The sequence below is a fragment of the Hyalella azteca genome, unplaced genomic scaffold (genome assembly GCF_000764305.2).
Source record: "Hyalella azteca isolate HAZT.00-mixed unplaced genomic scaffold, Hazt_2.0.2 contig4363, whole genome shotgun sequence".
In the NCBI taxonomy this organism is placed as follows: domain Eukaryota; kingdom Metazoa; phylum Arthropoda; class Malacostraca; order Amphipoda; family Hyalellidae; genus Hyalella; species Hyalella azteca.
Window position 1 is genome coordinate 155,859 of NW_025934582.1, and position 13,833 is coordinate 169,691.

Consider the following 13,833-nt stretch of genomic DNA (forward strand, 5'->3'; position numbering starts at 1 on the left):
AACATTGCATTACAATCAGTCCCATTTAGTTAATATTGGAAAAAATTGCGTTTTATATATTCGAATAATAATGAACATAGATACAATATTTGGCTTTCATAAAAAAACGCAACTATTGCTTCTGGATTTGGATTTCTCGGTAAAAAACTGTAATTTTTTTACATATCAACTAGCTTCTAATGTTCGCACCTGAGTGCCAACGAATAAAATTTGAACCAAAATTAATATTCCATTGTAATTTTTGGGCTTAAAGTCAACCATTCAAACGCCGGTGAAAGCAAAGACATCACCATTCAAGTGTCAGTGGAAGAAGAAACCTCAACCATTCGAACGTCGGTGGTAGCAGTGACACCAACCATTCAAACGTCAGTGGTATATAGCATAGACACCAACTATTCAAACGTCGGTAGTATATAGCAGAGACACCAACTATTGCTGAGAGATTATTATAATCCTTTTGAGATTATTAGGTGTAAAGCGGATTTTGTCGCATATTTAATACCGTAAATATGTATGGTCTTCGTAGTCTCTTGCGATAGCCATATCAAATAGTCTAAAATAAAATAAAAATAATCATCATTGTAAGCCAGTTAAGCATGGCCAGTTTAGATATCTTTAGGTCCGATAGTTTTGTAATAGTATTAATATTTTGTAATAGCAGTTATTTCGAGTAATCATAGTTAGCTCTAGAACAAAACTAACTCAACCAAGCGACGGTGGCAACATTTCGAGCGTCGCTTACTTTCACTTACTTTTTAAGATTTTGTAATAGCAGTTATTTCGAGTAATCAAAGTTGGCTCTAGAACAAAACTAACTCAACCAAGCGACGGTGGCAACATTTCGAGCGTCGCTTACTTTCACTTCGTCGTTCCTCTGAATAACTTGTGCCCCTCGTATAAATACTTGTATAAGGTGTCACTAGGTGAGCAAATAAGATTAACCGTGTAACCTTTGTAGACCAATGCCCAATGTGTTGCTTACCTCCCATCACTATATCAAGTATATTCAGGAATTATTGAGAGTTAGAAAATGTTTTCCATCGATTCTAGCTTAGGAGGCTAGACTGGAAGCCCGCCGATCTAGCTTAGCCCTAGTTGAAAGGAAGGTCTAGAGATCACATATTCAAATATCGCGATGCTTTTAATTTCTAATTGGTGAACAATTAATAAGTACTCAGGGCAAGTTCAGATCCCTAAAAAATCAATGGCCTTAATTACGAGCTTGGCATCATTATATTGCCCTGTCTACTATAGTGTGTCACAGGAAATTTATGAATCAACCTAGATTGAAAAAACGCAGAACTGTTCTAGCGTCTTAGGCTTGCCTCCCCTTATAACTAGCGCTGAAGTTTTCCTGTACCGAAAAAAATCGGTTGGATGAAAAAAATACTTTCATAGAGTTTTGTTTTAAGCGTCATGAACTATGAATGTAAAACCATTTTACATGGTTTTCTTGCGATAACATGGACGCTGGGCAAATGTTTTGCGTAATTAAAATCCTCAAAATATAAATAAAAAGTGAACACTTTTAAAAAATTTTCGGAGAACTTTGCACCCATCGAAACTAAATGCGCATGAGTAGATTTTTTTACATACGCAAGACAAAAAGGATTTGAGATTATTTCAAAAGGCAAGGACAAGAATAGTTTACAGATACGAGAGATTTACTATGTAACATCAACCATTAAAATATAATTAACTAAAGATATTATCATTAACAATAAATCACTAAGAAAATTTTGTTATCAGTCGCGTATTTCAGAAGCACTATTTCATAGTAGTAAATATTGGATCAGCACAATTTAAGTTTATATGAATTCATTGAGTTCGAAAAAATTTAGTCGCATTTATGCCTTGACTCTAAAAAGGAAATGACAGAACAGTAGAAAACCGAGGGTCATGTCTTAAAAATTGATGTGTCTTTGAATTATGTTAATATTCACTGAGTTGCGAGTGTATTTGAGTGTGTTTGTGTGTGTGTGTGTGTGTGTGTGTGTGTGTGTGTGTGTGTGTGTGTGTGTGTGTGAATCAATACTTCCATGAGTACCGTGCTAGCTTGATGTTGATGATACCGTACTATTTACCTCTTCATCTGCCGATATATATTGGTGCGTTTTATCATCGATTTCGTCATGGTCATGAACCACCCTCCCAGGCAATGGGGATTTAATCTGCCGTGTTTAACAGCTTTACCGTATAAGCCTTACCATCATCATGCACATCCTGTCTGACAGAGCCTTGCTATTAGCCTGCTTGTCAGGTTACAACATGGCAATGATGGAACTCCCAGATTTAAATGAGCTTAGTACCATTTTGTTTTTTATTCGCCATCATCGCGTACAAACCGATTTTTTAGAAATATGCCCAAAAATATAACAATTTTCGGGTGCTGGATAGAAATCGCCCGCAAGAAATTTTCAGAATTGCTACTAATTCCAGATAATCCAATATGATTAGCTGACACGTGGCCATTGAATGGTTGAGTGTCCCTTATGACCGGTCACCATATTTATCGTTAACCGAAGCATGAAGCAGCGAAGCCTGGGTTGCAGAGAGCGGACACGGTGACGGTGGTCCCGGAATAATACGAGGTCGTGACGACCGTGTACGTCGAGAATAACGTGCTCCAAATCGTGAACTTCTTGCCCGACGGCTTCCTAGCGTCAGAGTTTACTTCGAAGTCTGGATCGCTCAAACTGCTGCTGATCATGTTGCCTCCACTGCAAAATCAAGAACAACATTCGTCAAACTATAACATAGTTATGTAATATTAGTTTATTTTTTTCCTTTCAAGTTAGAACTCATATACATTCGAAATTCGATTTCTCTCTGATTTCTGCATTGGAACGAACTGCTTTAGAAGTAAAATAATTAATTCATCGTGACAATTTTCCTATCAGCCTCTCTGCTCATATAATTGATGGAGTAATCATTGCAAAGAAATACATTTTCTAATGCTTACTCGTCAATGAAGAACGGGTTCATTTTATCACTAAAGACATTTCTCTTGCGCCTCCCCGAACATGAGGGCGTATCTGTTGTTGAGAAGCACGTCGACAGCATGTACACCGTAGAAGTGGCTATTATGGCTTTGGTTTTCGAAGTGTAGAACGCAAAAAATTTTGCACTGCGGTCAGGGTTTTCTGGATCATTCTCGTCCGGACTTCTAATCTTCACCCGCGCTTTTTCGTCGGTATCAGCAATTTTTCCATCGGCATTTTCACCTCCGGAGCTGAGAGCCTCTCCTTGAGGTGCCACCTTCCCGACATCTTCAGACGCAACGCTGAGGTGAACGCTTAGCACCACAGCCAACAAAATCACTTTTAGCATGGTTTTTATCTAGAAAAATACAAAGGCAATGACACATAATAGATATTAAATAACTAGATATTTTCCTTTAAAAATGCTAGCTATGAAATTTGAAGTCTGACAGTCATGACCCTGAAAATTATTTTGCTAGGAAAATTTTTTCCAAATTAATTTACCTACATGAATTAATTTTTTTCATTCTATATCGAAAGATTTAAATGTGAAACAAATCTGATTTGTTTCTGAATTTTCTAATTCTAAATTCTCTCTTTTCTAAAATTCTTTTTAAATTTAAAAAATTGTGATTCAGATTAATAATGCAAAATTCGTATGGGATCTTGGATCTATTGATCAGAGATGATTCACATTTCGGCGGTAAATTTATAAATACTCATTGAGGTACAGTCGAACATGTGAAATTTTACACAAAAGATTCAAAAAATTTTTACGCAAGGAAACGATAATTGACATCTTCACACCCACTTTATGAATATTTTCATTTACAAGCTAAGAATAGAAAATAATCGTAGAAAGGCCTTCATAAGATTTTGCCTCTCATTTATGACGATGAAAATAGTGTTAAATTTGAAAATTGTCTATTGTTCAAATTGAAGAAGTTAAAAATAATGCCATCTCAAAATACGTCAAAGCTTGCGTACTGTAGCTTGGAATAAGACTAGCCCATATCGAAAAAGACTCGAACTGATCTAGTTAAGCTCTCTATGCCCCTTTTATAATGTAAATTCTTCATAGTCTTTTCCTGTTCATCAAATTCATGGTCTGAAAAACTTTTGATCGCTATATCATAAGTACATGCATCTATATTAACATGCTTTTTCTGCCCGAATTTCCTGGTCATGTACTCATTACTCATCTTAGTTTTTGAGGACCAATTGATCGAAGCAAAAAAAGAAAACCCTGGATTGAATATCACATTCTAGTGATACCTGTCCGATGCATCTGTAAAATCTTAAAAATCATTTGAATAAGTTTTAAAACTTATTATAAGTTGATTAGGTAGTCTCACTAGAAAAACTAGCATAATCTGCAAGAAATTTAAAAAAAAATCAGTTATTTGCTGATGTAACTGATTGTTTCAGCGCCATTTCGTGCTTACATAATTTTTGGTATGACCAGAAAGAGCTTTAACAATGCACGGGAACATTAATTTCAGCACCTATAAATTTCAAAGTCTGGTTTTTACAACCTGTGGCGCCCATTTTTTGCTCGTTTTTGCTTGATGACTCCAAATTATTTTTAAGGAGGATAGAATATACAATATACCTCTCTTATTTTGCAGGGCAAAAAAATGCTTTCGTCTCAATAGCAATAACCGTTCTCAACGTCTTTACTTGCTCGAGATCTGGTTAGTGGGTTGTCTGGCATAATAAAGCAATAGTTTTTCTTTTCGAACCCGCTATATTTCCTACTATGCAAAATATTGAGCTGTGAAATTGTCCTTACTTAACGCTAAAAGAGGACAAAATTTCGAAATTGAACGCCTCTACGCGTTATAGCATAGCAGAAGGGAGAGGGCTCTGTTATTCAGATCCACATATGTGTTCTGAAGACCGATCCTGGATCATGCTGAATGCTCAGCTCATTGTTCTTTAAAAACTAACCTTTCCGAAGTAAATAAAATTAATTAAGTCGAATTGTGGTGGACTTGGTTGCTTCAAAGTTAACATGTCACTGATTGAACTTGGTTTTCATTTGAAATTATTTTATTCTCTTCACCCAAGAGTCGCTCGGTCGTAGAATCGATGCAGTCAAAATTGGCCGCTCACCGAAGGAAATGTGTTACTAATTTTCCGGGGCAGATCGAAGTAAAAGTTCATGACGATTTAGAACAAACATATATGATCAAAAGAATATTAATGTTTTTAATTTCTTACGCAAAATAATTTGAAAGTAGATATAACATATTATTGAGAAATTAACATCACATGCACAGTCATAACTTTGTTTTAACTGCCCACAGACAAGCAATCATGTACGTATATCCATCTAAACCTAAACGGTAAAATACGATTATTGAACCTAAACAATTGTTGTACCTGTTCCCCACGTACGCAAGACTGGCTGTACGTTTCAATTATGTTTTTCAAACCAAATTTATTCAAAGGAATAGTCGAGAAGGCAAATAATTAAGTGCAGCATATACTGATATTTACTATAGAGCTCAAGATAACATCGCATTACAGTCAGTCCCTTCAATTAATATTTGAAAAAATTTAATTTTATATATTCTAATTGAAATATATATAGACACATTATTTGGCTTTCATAAACAATTGTTTTCTGGTTTGGATTTCTTTTTTATACCAACGGTTTTTAACGTTCGCACCCGAGTGCGAACGAATATTTTCGAACAAAAGTTTATATCTCTAATTTAAGGCTTAAAAGTCAACCATTCAAACGCCAATGATAACAGAGACACCAACTATTCAAACGTCGGTGGTAGCAGAGACACCAACCATTCAAACATCAGTGGTATATAGCAGAGACACCAACCATTCAAACAGAAACATCAACCATTCAAACGTCGGTGGTAACGGAGACATCAACGTCGGTGTTATGTAGCAAAGACACCAACCATTCAAACGTCGATGGTATACACATCTTATCGTGATATCAGAGACTCCAACCATTCGAACGTCAGCGGTATATATAGCAGAGACATCATCAACCAAAACAGGATGTAACCGCATTGCCAGGGTTGCAGGCAAGAGATACGGAGACCGTAATGCCCTGGTAGTAAGAAGTTGTTAAGAACGTGACGGTGGTGAAGCCGGTCGTCCAAATGGTGAAGATGTTCTTAGGCATGCGTTCTGGCTGCGGTTTCTGCGTTGTTGCAGCGACTTCTGCCTCCATCAGGCTCGGGTAGAGGACATCTAAAGACTGCTCACTGCAACGACGTTGACATGTCATTAAGAAAGTAATATCTGATCTGTAAGTGTAGCGTAATCAGAAAATAATGTATAATATGAATTTTTATAAGGATTGAAAGTACCTTTTTGACGACAATTCAAAATACTGAAAAAACGATAATGAATTACTTTCGTTTAGTCACACAGGCTTCTACCATCACCATATTATATTCTTCGATTGAGGAAAATTCTTCATGTACTTACAATATTTCATTTACTCCTAGAATGTATTATCTTACTTGAGGTTGATATGTGGCGCAGCAACGTTCATTCGCTTCCTCCTTCGTCGCCCCACACACGCCACGGTATTGATGGAGCTAACGCATGTGCTCAAGGCGAGTACGGTGCTCGATACGATCAGAGTGCGCGAAGTGTACGAACGGAACGCGAAAATTCTGGCATTACGTAGGCCCTGCTCGACAGCTTTCTGTTGATTCTCAAACACATTATGTTGAACTTTGAGGTGATTTTCTTTGGGACCTGGCCAATCGAAGTTCAATGAATATTCTGATTCTTTGAGGAGCCAAGAAGTTGTAGAGTTGTTATCATCCGATAAATTGTTATTAGCTTGAGATTTCGGTACTTTCACAGCCAATGAAGTATTTTGAGTCGCAAGACCGTGAGCACAGTGAATCACGATCACCAGAATAACTAAAAACAATGGAAGATCTCCTTTCAATTCCATTTCTGCTACGCCACAGTATTCGATTTATTATAACAAATTGAAGCACTGAAAAGAATTATTTAAAAAATTCGACTAAAGAATATTGTTTTAATCCATAGTTTAAAATGTTATTTTGGGAAAATAAAGTAACCTTTCAAAACATCCACTTAAGGGATATAATGCGTAGCTCAACGCAAATAATTCCGTGTTTTCTGCACGACGTACGTTTTTTCTCAAATATTTGCAATAATTTTCTAATAAAACATTTCAACAATATGAATAAAATTCACTGTATAAAAAATTTATTCATTCGTGGCAAGTCAGTTCTAGTTTTCTCTTCACGTGATACAAATCAATCTCCCTTGATAAAAATCAATCTCCCTTGATACAATAATTCATACTAAGTATAAATTTAACAGCTGTGATAATTGCGTGAGCGTCGTCATACTGTTCAATCACTATTTAATTGTATATATCCAGCAGTATATAGGCCTTCACTCGTAATTCAATTCTGATTCAAATTTGATTACCAATGTAGAAGGTACTCGGTATAAATCAACATATCAATCACGTGCAATCACGTCTAAACTATTCGGTAATTTTCGCTGATTATAATGTCAACGATGACTGAATCTAATATTTTTACATTTTCAATGTATTTATAGTCATTACCTTAAAATTTTTACATATCTGCATTTCAAAAAATCTAAGCACCTCATGTAAAAGTGAGATATTACTAGAAAATATAGACCACTGACCATCTAGCCTTCGTTCATAAGTAAGAAAATAGTTGAATAGTTGAATTTATCATGTTTGAAAAGTATATACTTGACAACTTGAGATAGTGGAATATATCAAGAAAGATAGTTGAATACCGTCACCTATGTTTGTTTTGGCCACGCATTTCGTCTATCACTTTTGAGTTTGAGATTAAACTTTTACTTCACTAATCTGCGTCAGCGTTTGAAAAGCGTTCATCCTCAGGGCGAGATTCTCGGCGAATCGTGCAATCAAGAGTCGCTGCAGCAGTTTTATACATCGTATATGACTGTTAATTAGTCTGTGTGTGAGAGGAAGATAATTTATTGCTGCAGTTTCCTTATCAAATATTCTTCAGTTTATACACTCAGACTACAGCTGAAAAATAAATGGCTTGAAACTCATTGCATGTAAACATATATTTTTATTGCCGTATTAACAAAAATGAACCAAACTTTTAGCACTAGTGTAAGATTTTCCTCAGAGTTAAGTGACATCAATTCTCATTAAAAACATCTGTACATTCGTTCAAAAGTTAAGAAATTATTCACAAAACAAGTTAAGAAATTATTTACACAAGAGATATTCTGATCCAGAGTGGCACATAAAGCTATAGAACAAATAATTGTTCGGCAAATCAATATCAAATTGAGTTTACAAGGCACGAAATTGTATTCCATGGCCATCTATTTACTAATAACATTTGATATTTCGAGTTGACCATCGTCAGATATGTCTTGAGTCGATGAACGAGTCTTGCTGTTCACTCAACCAAAACACGACGCAGACATGCCGGGGATCGTACACAGAGCTGATATTGACACGGTCGTTCCAGCATAATACGAAGTTGTTGTGATGGTCACGGTCGTGAAGCCGGTTGTCCACACGGTGAGTTTGCGACCAGATCTCTCGACGCCGTTATTGTTATCCACGAAAGATGCTGATGACTCTCCGGGGAGTGCCACGCTGCTGTCCAAACGCAGGTTCTCTTCCAGTTCACTAACATTTAATAAACAAAATGGTTAGAAATAGCAGAGAATTCAATTTTTATAAGATAATTTTTTTCAGTCAAGTACTTAAACAGGCAGCACCATGAGATAAATTTGATAATGTTTGTCCAAAAATCGTTTGCATCGGATTGATATTTGGCTCTTTATAATGGATGATTATGTTAATGACCTCATCTCTGACTTTACTGCAATTTACTTATATAACTCAAACCTTTAGCCATTTAAACGAACATCTTTATAAAGAAATGCTATTCATTTATGGATTAATTAATAAAAATCACGAGCAAATGCCTATACAGCCGTAAAAGTAAATTAAACTCTCTTTTCATGCATAACTGAACATAGCTAACACAATACGTATACGAATAATTACCGAACAGCGTCATGCTTAGGGCTGATAAGAGCTCGTCTCTTTCGCCGTCCAGAGCAAGCAACGTTTGATGTGGACCAGCAAGTCGAGAGCGCAAATTTAGTGGACGTGGCAATGCTTGTCAGCGACGTGCTCCTAAAAAACGCCAGTAGTTTGGCTTCTCTCTGCCCGAGTATTAAATCTTGGGAGTCACCTAGAGCCGCAGGGCTCAAGGCTAGAAGCACAAACAGCAGCAACATCTGCGGCGAAGTTAGAAAGACTAAATACGACAGCGACAAGCTTTTCCCCAAATTGGAGTATGAAGTGCATTAAGTAAAAAGTGTACTAATGCTCAAGTTAATTTTCATAGATCTTGATATCATGAAATAATTATTGAAAGTAACCTTAATTGAATAAATAACCTGTCATAAATATTTAAATACAATTATCCCTTTAGCGACCAATTTTCTTGACAGTGCAAACCCCCACATTGGATCCATATCACATTTTTTTAAATTGATTCATTGGAAAAAAAATTAATAAAGCGCAGCTAAGACCGAATGAGCGTCATGCATAAACAGAAAACGTCTTCTCTACAGCCGACATTGTGTGCTGCTAGAAGTTAAAGGATTAAGCAGCGTTCATTCGTAATTTACGTATTTCAATTGACACAAAAAGTTAAGAAAGTACATATCATGTTTTTGTTTATTTCTACGTAATGTACCAATTAATTTTAACATAAATAAAGCGATCCCATGATTTGAAGTGAACTAAATTAAGAAATTAATATAAACGAGTCCAGAGTTACTAAAACCCATATCCAGCAGGATTTTTCCCAATTTTATTCAGAAATGTGAGCTTCCTGCCGTGAATAATAATTAATAGATGGACCTAAATTCATACATGTATCTACATTTCCAATAATCATTTCTACATTTTAAACGAAAAATAAATTGGTTCATCAGCGGTGCTCAATGCGCTAGAGAAAACCATCCTTCACTTGGCTGCTGGGAGGCGCTACTAGAAAACCTTGAGGCTTTTTCGTGGCTTTTTAAACATCGCGTGCGTATAGACGGTGCATTTCCTTCAAAAATTTCCTCAAAAACTAGTGAAATTTTTATCGGAAAACAATGCTTTTGCAATAAACTATTCTATTGTGGGTGGAGGAGGCTTACAAATATTTTTAATTAGAACAAATAAACAGAGTTGTGTGGTCGCTATATAGTTAAAAATTAGCATGAAAACAATATCTATTTATTAATCTCTTTTTATATTGAAATTTACATTTACATGTATATGCATTTATAATTATTTTCCCTTAAATAAGTTTGTTAAAGACCAGCTAGAGAGTTAGTTTATCGTTATGCGATTTATCGATCACCAGTATTGTTATGCGATGCCCCGATCCTATACGACTGGCTATAGCAGAGGCCCTCATCATTAAGGAGAGGACTCCAGCTATCAACCTTCAAACCACCGGCTTCGTCAGAACTTTGAGATTGTTTGCCGAATAGTTTTTTTGCGCTTGTAAAATCTTCATGTAGGTAGTATCACATTAACGAAATTTTAGCATTATTTGAATGGTATCCAATTTACTTGATTTCGTACATATGTCGACCCAAATTTCGTTACTCAAAGCGTCTTTAACTTGAAAATGAATGTTGTACATTTGAAACGTCGTTCAATATTAAAAATTTCTATCGGTAATTTAATTTTCAATCTTCCAACAGCTACGAAGAATCTAGTACGACTTATTGAAAAAACTAGCAAGAAGCTAATAAATAAAACTAACTCTCTGGTCTTTAACAAAACTTGTTTAAGAGAAGAAATTCTGCCAGCCCACACTAATATTTATAATTATATAGATAAACAATTAATTTTATAGTCATTATTTTGAATTAATGCACTGGATTCAGTATAAACACTCCAGATGAGTTTGTAAGGTTAAAAAAACAATATTGGCGTGTGCTGAATGAATTCTTTATGCTAAAATACAAAAAATTCTATTGAATATAAAACATCTAAAGATGATAAAAAAGTAAGGGAAAGTTTCACCTAAATGTGTAAAATAACATCGTATAGTAGAAGGAGATACAGTTTAATAACACAATTTTTTTTAATCCAAATTTGACTGACGAATATTAAGTTTGATCTTAGAATGTGTACTTGTCACTTCAACATCAAGTGTATTAATTCGTGCGCGATTACATTGGAATCGATTGTTGCAACATAACTTCTCAAGAAAAGTCATGCTATGCGATTCGAAATGTAATTACGTGGTCTGGCGAAATTGTATCAAGTTTTAAAGAACAATAAGTTTCGTTACATCATCAAGTAGTTACTGATCAAAGCAAAATCCGAATTATTTCTACCCGAAGCAAGAACTTCCCATTCCTGCGATGCTGCAAGCGCCGCTGATGGTCACAGTGGTGCCAGAGAAGTAATAAGTCGACGTGAGAGTGTAGGTGCTGAATAACGTACTCCATATCGTAAATTTTTTAGGGTCCCGATCACCACTAACATTTCCAGTCGCGTAATTTGGCTCGCTTGGTTCCTGAACGGTCCCGTCCAAGTTGGTTGAACTGCCATTGAGGAAAAATATGGTTAATTTTTAATTCATTTGATCTAGGCTGCTATGAGTCATCGTTTTCATAATCCTACTCAAGTGAGTTTATTTTCCAATAAAAATAACCGTGTCACTGTTTTGTTCATGGAATAACCCAACTTTATTACGTTATTAACAGGAAACATAATTTCACCTACATTACATAGGTACATATACAGACATCACTAGCTCAATACAAAGAATTGGTTTACATATAAGCTCAGATGTAGCATGAATTTTACATAAAGAAAGTTCACGTGCATCGTGAGTCTTACTTAAAGAATATGCAGAGATTGTGGACCTACCTTGGCATGTCAAAACCTGTCACATCGACACCCCTGTCGAGAGACCGCTTCTTCCTTCTGCCCGTACACGCCGTGTTGGTGGCAGAGAAACAAGTAGATAGCACTGAAATGGACGTCGTGGCAAAAAGATTTTTGGTCTTTGTAGTGTAGTACGCTAGGAGCTTTCCAGAACGCTCTTCTAGATCTTCTCGAAACGAATCTGAACTTTTATTTGCCTCCTGAAGTTCTTTAGTCTCTTCTTTGGCTTTATCTACGCCAGTCTTAAAAGCATTGGGGACATTTTTAACCAAATTTGTATTGGAGATGGTAGCATTTTCCGCTTTCGAAGTCTTTGATTTAGCTAATGTAGTTTCTTCAGACACAGTGCCATTAACATTAAGAGGTTGAGAGCTTGTTGCGGGCGCCTCAGGTTTGGCTGCAATATTCTGAATACGCGAGAGACTCTCATCACGCCCACTGTCCCGTAGCGACCCTTCCTCGCACGAGACTGAAGATAACGTACTGATCACCAGTGCAACAGTGATCCATCGCAACGGGATCTGCATCTGTAACGTCAACGATCTTCACAAGAAAAAAAATCAAGAAACTCTAAACTTCAGAAAATCAAGTAAGAAAACCTGAACGTAGCCATAGTCTGCCAGATTTGACTCCTGAAATATTCTCCCAACTATGGCAGTGAGCGCAGAGTTACTTCGAGACTAAATCAGACTATCATGTTTGAAATTCAGCAATAATTGCATGCAATAAGCAAGAAGATTAAAACATGTGCAGCCGAAATGATGATCAATATGGATGATTAATTCAAATAAGTATTTATTTGGTTTTTTATTTGTGTTACCCTCGTTTGATATGCGCCATGGATTAAGTATACGAATTTATCCACAACCTTTGACAACATTAAATTCCGCAAATGTTCTACCCACTCAAGACCCACCTCACAAGCGCTCGAGTAAAGGCTCTCTAACAAGTAGCGTACGATCTCGAGTTCAAGATTCGTGGTCTCCGATCGATGTTATCGAGCAGGACAACACACCGCATATGAGGGTGGTCCGCTGATACAGCGTCTTATAAGTGTGCATCCATCGCACCGAACAGCTTTATTCGCTGAAACTGATCACATTCTAAAAGTAGTTATGCTTTATGAATCATAACAACTTATATCACCCGACGTAACCGCTTACAGTTGCTTTAGAAATATATTTCACATAAAGCCTTTGATAGTATTCAATTAATTTTCCGCTCTCATTTAACTCAGTTTTGGTCAAATCCTATACAAGGAAATTTATTGCTGAAGCAACGCGATGCTTTTGGTCAGAATTGTCCTCATTAGAGTCTGTTCTGCTCATCGAGACAGTTAGTGTTCAATTATACCAGGCATATAGTACAGTAATTTCCATTCTGATTGAACCATTTATGTTTGAGCAGTAATCATTTTAATGAGTTCAATTTCTTTTATGGATAGACTATTTAAATAACTTTTACAGTACCGGTAAAAATTTTTAATTAAATATATTTTTTAATTTATCCGAGAACGTCCAATAATCGTAAAAACTGAATTGAAGATTCGCAACTAAATTAAAGATTGAATCTACATTTCAATTGAGTTGTAATTAAATAAAATTCAATAGAGATTCACAATTGAACTCGTTTTTTGACTCCACAGTTCACCAGACAGCACATCGACTTCATGAGAAATTTTTATAGTTCACTTCATTTAAATTGCCTCTATCACAGTATAATAAAATTTAACACTTTCCCAAATGCTATGAAGGCTCCAAAGAAGGAATAGGAATGAAACCAAGATTGTTAAGATAAATTTGATTTTCATAAATTGATGTCCTTTTAGCGTGCTTTTAGCGATAAATTTGGCAGACGCCACACGGTATCCTCTAATGCATTAGA

General features: G+C 35.9%; 4 protein-coding genes across 4 annotated transcripts; all 4 read right to left on the reverse strand.

Moving 5' to 3' along the window:
* Positions 1-1,652: 1,652 nt before the first annotated feature.
* Positions 1,653-3,458, reverse strand: LOC108673069. The gene is made up of 2 exons (XM_018160847.2): positions 2,963-3,458; positions 1,653-2,720 (listed from the first exon to the last, which is right to left on the reverse strand). The coding sequence occupies exons 1-2, from the start codon at positions 3,328-3,330 to the stop codon at positions 2,516-2,518; spliced, it is 573 nt and encodes a 190-aa protein (XP_018016336.1). The 5' UTR covers positions 3,331-3,458; the 3' UTR covers positions 1,653-2,515.
* A 2,039-nt stretch (positions 3,459-5,497) lies between these two features.
* On the reverse strand, positions 5,498-6,977 carry LOC108673073. Its single transcript, XM_018160851.2, has 2 exons — positions 6,479-6,977; positions 5,498-6,217 (listed from the first exon to the last, which is right to left on the reverse strand). The coding sequence occupies exons 1-2, from the start codon at positions 6,922-6,924 to the stop codon at positions 5,995-5,997; spliced, it is 669 nt and encodes a 222-aa protein (XP_018016340.1). The 5' UTR covers positions 6,925-6,977; the 3' UTR covers positions 5,498-5,994.
* Positions 6,978-8,062: 1,085 nt separating this feature from the next.
* On the reverse strand, positions 8,063-9,367 carry LOC108673071. The gene is made up of 2 exons (XM_018160849.2): positions 9,046-9,367; positions 8,063-8,661 (listed from the first exon to the last, which is right to left on the reverse strand). The coding sequence occupies exons 1-2, from the start codon at positions 9,279-9,281 to the stop codon at positions 8,430-8,432; spliced, it is 468 nt and encodes a 155-aa protein (XP_018016338.1). The 5' UTR covers positions 9,282-9,367; the 3' UTR covers positions 8,063-8,429.
* Positions 9,368-10,914: 1,547 nt separating this feature from the next.
* Positions 10,915-12,936, reverse strand: LOC108673070. Its single transcript, XM_018160848.2, has 3 exons — positions 12,866-12,936; positions 11,932-12,476; positions 10,915-11,603 (listed from the first exon to the last, which is right to left on the reverse strand). Exons 2-3 carry the CDS (start codon positions 12,474-12,476, stop codon positions 11,390-11,392), a joined length of 759 nt encoding a protein of 252 aa, XP_018016337.1. The 5' UTR covers positions 12,866-12,936; the 3' UTR covers positions 10,915-11,389.
* Positions 12,937-13,833: the final 897 nt, after the last annotated feature.

Coding starts and splice junctions, on each gene's coding strand:
- LOC108673069 (XM_018160847.2), bottom strand. CDS start 3,330: ATGCTAAAAGTGATTTTGTTGGCTGTGGTGCTAAGCGTTCACCTCAGC. Junction 2,721..2,962: donor AACCCGTTCTTCATTGACGA/GTAAGCATTAGA, acceptor TTGATTTTGCAG/TGGAGGCAACATGATCAGCA.
- LOC108673073 (XM_018160851.2), bottom strand. CDS start 6,924: ATGGAATTGAAAGGAGATCTTCCATTGTTTTTAGTTATTCTGGTGATC. Junction 6,218..6,478: donor GCGCCACATATCAACCTCAA/GTAAGATAATAC, acceptor ACGTCGTTGCAG/TGAGCAGTCTTTAGATGTCC.
- LOC108673071 (XM_018160849.2), bottom strand. CDS start 9,281: ATGTTGCTGCTGTTTGTGCTTCTAGCCTTGAGCCCTGCGGCTCTAGGT. Junction 8,662..9,045: donor CCTAAGCATGACGCTGTTCG/GTAATTATTCGT, acceptor ATTAAATGTTAG/TGAACTGGAAGAGAACCTGC.
- LOC108673070 (XM_018160848.2), bottom strand. CDS start 12,476: ATGCAGATCCCGTTGCGATGGATCACTGTTGCACTGGTGATCAGTACG. Junction 11,604..11,931: donor ACAGGTTTTGACATGCCAAG/GTAGGTCCACAA, acceptor CCTCAATGGCAG/TTCAACCAACTTGGACGGGA.